The 11,218-nt window shown below is 42.4% G+C and overlaps 1 protein-coding gene across 1 annotated transcript; it reads left to right on the top strand.

The window, feature by feature from the left end:
• Window positions 1-4,899: 4,899 nt before the first annotated feature.
• Window positions 4,900-11,060, top strand: BLOC1S6 (biogenesis of lysosomal organelles complex 1 subunit 6). The gene is made up of 5 exons (XM_062583742.1): window positions 4,900-5,142; window positions 6,009-6,153; window positions 7,392-7,479; window positions 8,141-8,227; window positions 9,015-11,060. The coding sequence occupies exons 1-5, from the start codon at window positions 5,067-5,069 to the stop codon at window positions 9,132-9,134; spliced, it is 516 nt and encodes a 171-aa protein (XP_062439726.1). The 5' UTR covers window positions 4,900-5,066; the 3' UTR covers window positions 9,135-11,060.
• Window positions 11,061-11,218: the final 158 nt, after the last annotated feature.

Below are 11,218 nucleotides of genomic sequence, written 5' to 3'. Positions count from 1 at the left end.
CGCGGCGCTCGGCGCAGCGGGCCGCCCGCCGGGCACCCGGCCGAGGCCGCGCCGGCGGCCCCGGCGCGCTCCCCGTGCGGAGCGCCGCTCAGGCCGCGGCCGGGCGGGCGGCGCCGGGCGCAGGGCCGCCTCCCCGCCGGCGCAGCGGGAGCGGGAGCGCCGCCGCCGCCATGCGCCTCGCTCGGCTCAGCCGCGCGCGCCGGGCACCTCGGCGGGCAGCGGCGGCGCCTCAGCCCAGCTCCCCGCGCGCCGCCCCTTGCCGCCCCGCGCCGCGCCGCCCGGCCCCGCTCAGCGCCGCCGGCATCCCCCGCGCCGCCGGGCTCCGCCGCCCGCGCCGCGCCCCCGCGCCGCACTGCGCCTGCGCCGCCCGCCGGGCCGTGAGTTCGGGCCCCGCTGCCGGCGCGTCCCCCTTTCCGCGGGCCCTGGCGGCCGCTGAATGTGCGTGCCGCGAAGTGTTTATATCTGCGCGGGGGTGGGGTGGGGTGGGGGTGTCAGCTCTAACCCCGAGAAGCTCGGGGTGGGCTGCTGGTGCACCAGCAGCTCTCTCCTGCCCGCGGGAGCTCCTAGCGCAGAGGGCTGTGCCTGACTGCAGGCAGGCGAAGGGTCGCATCGTGCAGTCTGGGGGGTTTCTCCCTTCTTTCCTCATAAAAGGTAAGGTGCTTTACACCGTTCCCAGTAATTCCTGCCCCCGCGTTGCTGCGGTGCAGGAAGCCATGTGCCCTTTCTGCCTTAACATTCCTCAAAGGATGTGGGAGGATGCAGCAAACCCCTCAAAGGCCCTGCCGTTGTGTAATGCCTTTCATTGCCGTGCTCCAGCCTAAAAGCAGTGGGACTTTTGCCTTTACTAATTTTGCTGAGAGGTTATCCTGCTCCTCACTGGTCTGATGGCCGAAATCTTCCTTCTGCTTTCCCAGCCACATGCGTTCCACCTGTTACAGCCACGGCCTGATCTTGTGCCTGTGCCAGGGAGTTCTCCAAGGGAACAAAGGCTTCTGTAGGAACGTGGCCTGCCTGAGGGAAAATAACCTCTCCTGGTCTTCTGCCTGCTTGAGGGAAGTCACCAAGAAAAGGCTGTAAATCTGCGAGGTGTTGGAGCAGGGCCGAGGGCAGAGGCGTCGCCCGGTATCGGCGCCCCGAGCGGAGCCGCAGGCCCAGGCCGAGCCGGTGCCTCCCGCGCGGCCGCTGCGGGGCCCTGCGCGGCAAGCTGGCCTTGGGTGGAGGCTGCCTATAGCTGTCGTCTGAAAACAGGCGCCATTAGGCTTTGTCAGAGCTCCCTGGCCGCACTGTGGTGCACCCGCTGTCCTGAGGAGATAATTTCATGTGGCTCTGCCCCGGTGGCTGCAGAGGTGCCACCACGTCCCCTTCACCCGGCTCCCCTGCAGCCTCACCTGCACTTGCTTTGGGGCACACTACAAGCAGGGTCACGGAAATGGCTAGAATGAGAAAATACATACTGGAAGGAGTTGCAATCTTTTTGTTTGGATAAATGACGCCGTTTCCATGTTCACAACTTGCATAGACTTGCGTAAGGCAACCAAGGGGACAGTGAATGGTGTTGGACTAGGAGTGAGCAGTTGCAGCTGGAACCTCTTAAGCTAGCGTTTCTGCTTAAGAAAACACTCCCAGATACGTTTCGGTTCAACCATTCTTAATGTTTTTGTTCTCTGGCTGATTTAACTCACTAATAAAGGCTGTCACGTTGTATGGCTCCACAAATTAGGTAGAGGGGGTTGTTGTTGCAAAATACCTATTTTTTAGATAATGGTAATTTTAATACTAATCGTGCACAACTCCTTGAATTTAAATATTTAGACCAGCAGGTAAGTATGCATTTTATTAGTTTAACCAAATGTTTATGTTTCCTATTCTAGGGTTTGCTTGACTTCCTTTTCAAACATCTGTTCTTAGTAGAATCCTTGCCTCACCCTTCACAGGCTAATGAACTTGGTAAGTCATTGTTCACAGCATAATTTATATGGTTTATAAATTAATCATTTTCTTCATTTCTGGCCTATTTTTTACTCTAAATTCCTATAGACTATAAAACAGATTAGGGACTTGATCATTATCCAAGTCTAGTCCAACAGCATGTTCTGTGTACCATTGTGGAAGAAAAAAATAGTCTTTAATGTTAAAAATAAAGCTGGATGGGAAATGGTTATCCTCCCGTCACAAACACACTCAAACTCTTTTAACAGAATTCCCTGATCTCTGAAACAAAGATCATTTTGCAAAGGAAAATGAAGACGGGAGAGTCTCTATCATCTTTTCTCTGGAGATTCTGGTTTGTTAAACAGTTAAATTTTAACTGCTCTAGAGAAACAGATACTAATTTTATATTCCAATCGTTAGTCTATTTCAGTAAGATGTGGGAGGGCCTGGAACAGGCAAAGCAGGAGCAGAGATCTGAAACTCCCACATGTGAAGTGAGAGTTTTTCAGAATGATTATCTTGCTTGTTCTTTCTAGAAATTCCATCTGGAAGCTGAGAAGTCTTTCCCACTGAAATTTTCCACAAAAGACAACTCTTTGCCATTAATTTAATTAAAATTAAATTGCCAACCAGCTCTAATTAAGAATATGATTCAAGTATTTTTAAGTTAGTTGACAAGTGCCTATTTTAATTTGTTGTCAGATTAAGCCTTTGATAATGCTTTTTTAAAGCAAAAGTAGAAAAATAGAGAAACGGACAAGGTTTAAATTTGACGACATAATAGTGGCATAATTGTGATCAAGTTAATTATAATATCTATGAAGGAAAACGTATATGAATTCTTAACAGTCTTGTAGATAAAAATGACATTTTGTAAAGTATGATAGATATCTCAAAACTCTATTTTTTGTCTCTGTGTTTCTGAAAACTGTTAGTGAGACTAATTGAATTTAATTTAATCTTGAAGGTTTGTGGTTTTGCAGAAATGATTTTGTTGTCATGAAAAACACAAAGCCTGAGTCAGAACTTTCCAAGTTAAGATAGTACTATTAGGAAATAGAAAAAAAAATCTTATGCTATACTAATAGTTAATTGGTTTGATGTTAGTAAGAGCTCTGGGAGTGAAAAATGCCATGGACATGAAAACTACAATAGGGATAATGCTGAAACTTTCAAAAATGTTAAAAAACAGGGAATGTGATCAGAAATGGTTCAGGTAATTCAAACCGAATCATTTTAAATTTATCCATCTTATCATGGTCATGGAAGTTCCACCTAAACTTGAGATATCTAAACAGCATCTATAGCCACTCTGAAAAGGACTCTCTCCGTTGGATAGAACTGCTTCCAGGCTAGTTTGCCTCAATGAGGTAGCTCAGAACTTTTGGTAACTGCAAGGGCCATGGAAATGGCGCTGCACAGACGTGCATGTTCTGTCCTGGGGTGTCCACCACCCCTGCAGCATTCTGAAATAATCTTTGTGTGTAGAGAGTCAAGGCTGGTTTCTCTTGAGAACTTCTGTACACCAGAGTTGTTCCCTAGGGAAGCTTTCTAGTTACCTTGAAACCATTCTGTACCACTCTGAAACCATGAATTTGACCCTTGCTGCTTATTTCCATTGCTAAGCTTCCCTGCTTTTTACCTGCTATGGTCACTTTACGTCTGATTTTGTATGACCTTTTAATTGAACAAATATGTAATTAGTATTTTGTTTTGTTTGCAGAAGTACCTTTCATATTTATTTTAATAATTAGTTAGAAATTTTTAAGAGAACTCACAGACTGGATAAATCTGAATCTCTCTCATTAAAACAACTTGAAATTATTTATTAAGAAAAAACAAAGTGAAAAATCTAGTCGCCTACAGCATGCTCCTGTTTTACTTGGAAGTCTGCAGAGCTTTGACTGGTTATCCTTTAATATTCTTTAACTGTCTGGGTAGCGGTCCCTTTCTGATAAAGCAGGAGGCTACAGATCCATCGCTTTTACCAAATACAGAGATTCTATTGACTTGAAAATCAAGTTGTCTGAAAGCAAGTGTAAGTTACAGAAAAATAAATTTTGCATGCAAGCACTTTCTGAGTGGTTCCTGTATTGGTTTTTTCGCATAGCCATTTCTGCGTTTCCTGAAAAGATCTTTGTAAATATGAGAGAGAAAAAAATCATAAATCGTATCATCCATATGGGGGTTAGGTTTAGCTCAGTTGGTGAGAGTGTGGTGCTAATAATGTCAAGGTCGCGGGTTCGATCCCTGTATGGGCCACTCATTTGAGGGTTGGACTGGACGATCTCCAGAGGTCCCTTCCAACCTCACCAATTCTATGATTCTATGATATACAAACACTTTTCATCAAAAACATCAAAAAATACACCTGCAAGTTATTTCTGTTCTTATGGAGTCTTGGGGGACACGCAGAAAGAGATGAACAAAAAGTAGTTCTCAGGAATTTCATATCTTAAGAAACCAAAGCTAGAAGTAGGGAGTAATTTTCACAATTTTGGTGAATAAAGTACAGATATATTAAATACAAGCAAAGTATGTCATTAAAAAAGACAACTCTGCAGTGGTTTTAGCCATTTTTTCCTTAGGGAAAAAAGTTATGAAATTGTGCTATGTTTTATTTTTGTCTGAAAGCAGTTTTTCCTCGGTAACTTGAAATCGCTGGCCAGTGCTGGCTGAATTACTCCTTGCTACTTTTCTCTCCATCTTTGCCACAGCCAAGACCGGGCAAGTGCGGATGCCTGCTCACTGGGGGCCCCCGCTTCCCTGTGGCACCTAGCTCTGTGGGCGCTCACACTCGGACCCGTAGCCACTCGCAGGCTCTCAGCCCAGACCCGCAAAAAAAGTGCCGGGGCCACCAGTCTCCCGTCAGGAGCAGCCTCAGCCGCCACACTAGCGGCCTTGCGCCTCGAACGCTTTCCCGCCCGCTGAGCATGCGTCATTTCCGCATCCGGAGCGACGGCCTTTCTAGGCGCGCTCCCGCATGGTCGACTCTATGGTGAGGCGCCGGGGAGAGGGGCAGGTGGTGCCGTGCCGCCCTCCGCGGTGAGAGGAGCCGAGTCTCTGTCCGTCCCTCTCTGCTCCTGCCGGCCCAGCAGCCTCCGGCCCCGCCAGAGCGGGCGGGAGAGGCGGCCATGAGCGCCGCGGAGCAGCCTGAGGGGAAGGAGGGGGCGGCGGCGGCCGGCTCCGCCGCCCCAGGGCACTCGCTGGGTACGTGCAGGGCGGCCGGGCCTGAGGCGCGCGAGGCCAACGGTCGCCGGGGAGGGGAGGGAGGGGGGGGCGAGACCAACGGTCGCCCGGGTGGGGGAAATAATGGCCGGGTCGAGGCGGGCAGCGCCTCGGTGCGCTCGGCCCGCGGGGAGCAGCCGCGCCCGGAGGCGCCGCCCTCCGCCTCGAACATGCTCGGCCTGGATTCGCTGCGGAGCAAAATACAGCTGGGCTCTGCGGCGCCGTCCCCGTGCGGTGCGACTCCGAGCTGCAGGTGTTTCTCTTCCAGGAGTTGCATGCACAGCAAGTACCCATAGCTTGCCCGGTAAAGCTCGGAGTGACTGCCGCTTTGAGAGCCTGTTCTGTAAACGTTTTTGAATCCAGCATGTGGTATTTGAATAGAGTTTTGGTAGGGTTTGAGCTTGAATGACCTTTATTAGTTTTGGTCTCATTTAGGTTTATTCCCTAACTCTGAGAACAAGGTGAGCATCAATGCTCAGTGTATTTTTGTTACGCAGCCAAAATAACCGATACTGTTTGTGTTTTCTCAGTAGGTTGGAATACTTAGAATTCTCTTATGAGGTGTCTTTGGAATACTCCCTTCTTCCCATTTTGTCTGTGTGTAGATACAATGTAACTATACACCAGCAAGCCTGAGATATAGGACTAGGAATAAGAGAAGGATAGAGAGGGGGAGGAAATAGGAAGCACTGTTTAGTTGATAAAGTGCTTCCCCGTGTTACAGTGTGAACTATAACTTCAGTGTTGAAATGCTGTTTTAACCTTTAGAGAGGAAAATACAGTTGTACGAGGTGAAATTTCAAATATGTCAACTTATGGTATTCAACCTTGTTGTTCTTTGGTGTTAGGTTTTAGTGATGCATCTCCAGATGAAGGAGTAGTAGAAGATATGCCTATGATAGATGAGAAAGCTGTGGAGCAGCTAACTGAAGGATTAATTTCTCATTATTTGCCTGATCTTCAGCGATCAAAATTAGCACTAAAGGAACTGACGTAAGTAAACTTCTTATGTGCATGCTTTGTTTGCCATGTTTTTCCATATAATGGTCTAAGTATTGTTAATTAGAATATAACTTACTATAGCATTTTTCTATTCTGGCTATAAAAGTCAGAATAGTTAGTGATATTTAAGATTACAGGAATAATTGTAAGTGTATAAGCTGCAGTGTAGTCTTCCAGTGCTTTGACTGAAGAACATAAGTCTAAAATCCAGTCAGCCAGGTACAGCAGAAGACATGCAAATTTCTAAACTTGTTTACTTCTGTAGTGGAAGGTCTACTCAGAACAGCAGATTTATTTTGTTTTCAGAGATGCACTTAACATTCAGGGCAGCTTGTAGCGCAGTTTTTTTTCTGTTTGTTTTGCTGTCTGTAAGGTGTGCTGCAAAAGATGCACCTAAGAAATATAATTAAGGAGTTAAATAGATATGAGTGTTTCATACACTGACATCTCACTGATAACTAAGAGTAGTTTATTTCAAATGCAGTCTAGATCTGATATGGATATGAAGATACCTGAAAGGGCTTTACACAGAGCCATTTTGGGTCTGCAGGTTATATTGAGTTGGGCTTCATGGTACAAATATGTCATTTTGCTGCAACCAAGGGCAGCATGTGTTTGCAAGGAGTTTAGCTGATTTGTGAGAGATGGAGCATTTTTTTAATAAGCCCCAAGGATCAAAGCAAGTTCTATACAGAATTAACTTAGGCCATGTAGCATAGTGCAGAGTCAACTGAGTAGAAAGCCAGAGAGATTTTTTTTTTCCCTCTATTCAGTCACAAATATCATTACAGTCTGCAGGGTGCCTGTATTCAAGGTTTTCAAATACTCATCCCAGATATCTTATCATCCTTTGTGAGCCCAGACAACAAAGAATTGAATTATTGTGTACTCAGCTGGGATTTTTTCAAAAAATATTTACTGACATCTTTATTTGAAATTGCCTAGCAATGCATTAGAGAAATCTGCTATCAGGAAGCATGTATCTATGTCTTATGATCAAAACTAAAATATATTTAAAGGGCTGGTTGAAAAAATAAATCCAAAATTACCCTTTCCAGATTTTTGAGTGAAACCTTACAAGAGCTTACCGATAAGGAAATAATTGATTTGTTGTATTAGAAATAGGTGCTCTGAAAACCTTGCTTGTGTAGCATATCTTTACAGATACCCTTTTCAGACTCCTTTTCATTCTGCTTTACTGTGGTTTTATGCATCTTGTCTTATTTCAGACAGAACCAAGTGGTATTACTAGAAACATTAGAGCAAGAAATTTCAAAATTCAAAGAGTGTAACTCCATTCTTGATATCAATGCCTTGGTAAGTATCACTGATGCTTTAGCAAATGTATACTAGTACAGATTTTCTTGCTGAAATACTAGTAGTAACACTTGTATCGCTTACATATTTCCTTGTTCTTAACAAACTACATGATTACCTACCAGTTTAGTAATTTGGGACAAATTGTTGCAAAATTGGGTGCTTTTCTCATCTATTTTCTATTCCACCCCACTCCACCCACCAAAAAGTAGATGGTGTATAGACCAGTATATTTGCATTAAATAGGAAGAGTACTAGGAAGAAAAAGCAGACTCAGTTTGCCAGTAGTAGTATGTGCAGTTGTTCAAAACCAGTCACCAGAGCCAAATGTATGCAGTCCTTCAGTAAGACTGCAACATCAGCTTGGCACCTCTCCGGACTAGCAGGAAGGGTTAATAAAATACGAGTATGTGGTCATATTTTTATTTTGTTTTAATGAATGTTAATTCTATAGCAGGTACTTTGTACACAGGTACTTTGTGCACCTGTGGAAGTGTGGCAATTTTCTGTATTAATACAGGTAATATAAGATCTAACATGTTTCATCCATTATCAAATTGTTCTGGTATCGCTATGTTCTTAATTGCTGCTTTGATGTACAGCTTTATAAAGCAGCTATTCCAACTTGCCAATCATTGCTATAACTGTTATATTTTAAAAGTTTTCAGAAGCTAAGCACTATCACAACAAGCTAGTGAATATTAGAAATGAAATGATGACACTTCATGAGAAGACGTCAAAATTAAAAGTGAGTGGAGTCTTTTTTTGTTTTTAAACATAGTTAGTTAACTATACATTACTGACTTCTGATCTTTATTTTGGATGCACACTGAAAGTTCCAAATAAAAATATAATCTTTATTAAATTCCCCTATTAACTTTTTTCTCATGTTTTCAATAGCACTAAACCATGTTTGCTTTTAAGCTTTGCTTACCTTTTCATGCGTTTAAACAATTTAAAAATCTGAACTCTTAATGATCTTCAATGTCATCATCATGTTTCTCTTTTAGGTGATACTGGAATTGTGCCTTGTTCTGCCTTGTAATCCAGTCCATTTCAACTAGTTCTCATAGTTGATTTAGTTCGTGTGACTTTTTTTTTTAATGAAACTATGTTGTCATAAACATAAGAATATTTTCTCCTTAACAGTGGCAAAAGTCACAGACTTGATGCTGTACAGTTGGTCTCTGGTTACATTCTGACAAGATTAGTCCTTCAATCTGTCCAACAAAAATAATTTCCCCCCTTGGAGAAAATAAACTGCACAGTATGCACCTGACTGATATAAAGAGAGGATGAGTTTTAATGAGATTTGGGGGAATCCAGTCATATTTTCCCTATGTAGATCAAAATGTTACTATTTTTGAAAGATAAAGTCGGATGGAGGAAGAAAAATGAGCAGTATCGGTAGCATTGCAATCATAACCAGGATGTTTTTCAAGAAGAGCATGAGAAGAACAGGAGGAGTGTTGTTTGTAGCTCCAGCTTATATAAAGCCCTAAAACTTCTAATTTTTTTTTGTTCTTTCTATTTAGAAAAGAGCACTTAAGCTGCAGCAAAAGAGGCAGAAAGAAGAACTAGAACGAGAACAGCAACGTGAAAAAGAACTTGAAAGAGAGAAGCAGTTAACAGCAAAACCTGCTAGGAGGACATGAAAGCAGAGCATGCATCAACTTGTCCAAATTAATAACTTTGCATTCTCTGGAATTAAGGTGGACTTTGCTTAAAGTGGACTGTAGTTGTTACTAGCAACAGTCTACTCTACAGTATTATAAATTCCAGAATGGTAATAAGCAATCGGTAAAATTCTAATTTTCTATTTCAGCCATTCAAGTTGCCTTAATTTCTAATGCTATGCAGTTTGATATTATTATAGCGTAAGTTAATTTTTGATATATACGTAGGAGAATTTAGACATCACAGTTTTAATTACCTCTCCATTCATTTTTTTTCATATGTTCTTCTGCGTTTAGAATTCTGATTGAGGGATGCTTGGTGACTGGCATGCGTGTTTTTCAGACAGAATACAGAAAAGTGGTTGCTGGAGTTCGGTTCTGGTCTCTGGATTTCCATGATGGCCTATTTCACTGAAGCAGCTTTGATTCTGGCAGTTATGCTCTCATGTTCATGCCCTGGGTCATAAATACTGGCTTTTTGTGCCAACTAGGTATACTGTCTTTTGCCTAATATTGTTAATAAGTGAATGCTGCAAAGCTCTATGATACTAAGAACAATGGTGAGAGGCCCAGATAATATTGTTACATTTGGAGTTTTTGTTTTAGTTCCACTCTTGTACAGTTTGTTGTCTAATGAGCTGAAGAGTGTATGAGCTGCAGTGTATTTGCCTGAAAGTTCACTTGATTGCAGTAGTCTCATGTTTTTGTCGCCAAGAAACTGAAGAGTAACTTAAAAGTAAATTTTGAGTTATTTCCTAGCTGAATTGGATGATAATAAAAATTAAACACTGCTGATCCTTAGAATTTGTGTGCACAATAGAAAGACTAATGAATTTGGGCTTCTACAAATGACTAAGTGAAACCAATGAACTGTTGCTTCTGTAATGGTTCCACAGGAAGTGTGTGTGATCTAGGCAGATCTCTGTAGGATTGAAAGTTGTAGTTTCTTCATTTTCTGTGACAAAATAAAACACAACCAAAACTAAACAAATTCTACCATATCTGAAATTCAGTTATCTTTAGGGAAAAACTGTTGCTGCTTCTCCTCAGTGATTCAGTTTCACTTCAGGGCTATGTGAGAGGTTGTTGTTTTGTGATTAATGATGATTGCTGTGTACTGATGATAACCGTGGGGTAGCAGTTGATACCCGTTTCTCTGAATGTAATTGCTTTCTTGCAACATTTGGTAAGAACTCCCATTCAAGTGAATGTATGTATTGTCTAGACTGATGAAAGACCTTTAAACTATTCTTTCCTGTGGTCTGACCAACCAGTAGTTTTATCTCTGTTTTTTAAGAAAGTAGGAAAGTAGTGTGTACTGGGAAATAGGATGGAGGGTAAGCTTTGTAAAACTTTTCATTAAAAATGTATGGCAAGATATCAGAGGGGCACAGTCAGTTTTATTTTTCAGTGAGGTTTGATGGTGCGTAAAGTACACCTGCCTAGATTCTTATGTATTATAATTTTCTAAAACCTTATTTCCCTGTTAATAATATTTGTCTCACTTTTCTGCAAAAGACAGACTCTAACAAGTAATAGTGACGTTTACAGAAACTTCTGACCAGCACACAAGTTAAACTGGAACAGTGTTTGGAGGCAGGGAAAGCAAACTAGTTAGAGTATGCTGAAGAGGCACCAGAACTACTGCTACTGAAGCAGTAATGGATTACGATTTTGCACAGATATCTTTCTTCTAGGTTGAATTGTGTCCCTTAATTGCCAGCAGATTGTTGACCTGTGCTGTGGTTTGTTTGTATTTCTAAAAGAAATGTACAGAATTCATACAGTCCTTTTTTGGAGCAGAATGTACATAACTAAGTATGGTTGATATATTTTATTTTGTAATGTAATTACAAAATTAGATTCTGGGAATATAAACAGTTATTATTAAAATATAAAATGAAACTAGATGCCTCAGTGAAATATCCAAATTAGAATTCATCTCCTTTGATATTTCTTGTTTTATGTTGCCTTATCTAGAATCCAGTCTGGTGTTTCAAGTTGTCATCTGTTTCTATTAAGAACTGGTTTTCAGAAACTTTCACTTTTACTCAAAATACAGA

Source organism: Rhea pennata, chromosome 10 (genome assembly GCF_028389875.1).
Source record: "Rhea pennata isolate bPtePen1 chromosome 10, bPtePen1.pri, whole genome shotgun sequence".
Lineage (NCBI taxonomy): Eukaryota > Metazoa > Chordata > Aves > Rheiformes > Rheidae > Rhea > Rhea pennata.
The sequence above is the reverse complement of the archived record's forward strand: the minus strand, read 5'-3'. Positions and strand labels throughout refer to the sequence as shown.

Excerpts from the sequence above, each read along its gene's own strand:
- BLOC1S6 (XM_062583742.1), top strand. The coding sequence starts at position 5,067 with ATGAGCGCCGCGGAGCAGCCTGAGGGGAAGGAGGGGGCGGCGGCGGCC. Across the intron at positions 5,143-6,008 it reads CGCCCCAGGGCACTCGCTGG|GTTTTAGTGATGCATCTCCA; the intron begins GTACGTGCAGGG and ends CTTTGGTGTTAG. Across the intron at positions 8,228-9,014 it reads AGAAGACGTCAAAATTAAAA|AAAAGAGCACTTAAGCTGCA; the intron begins GTGAGTGGAGTC and ends CTTTCTATTTAG.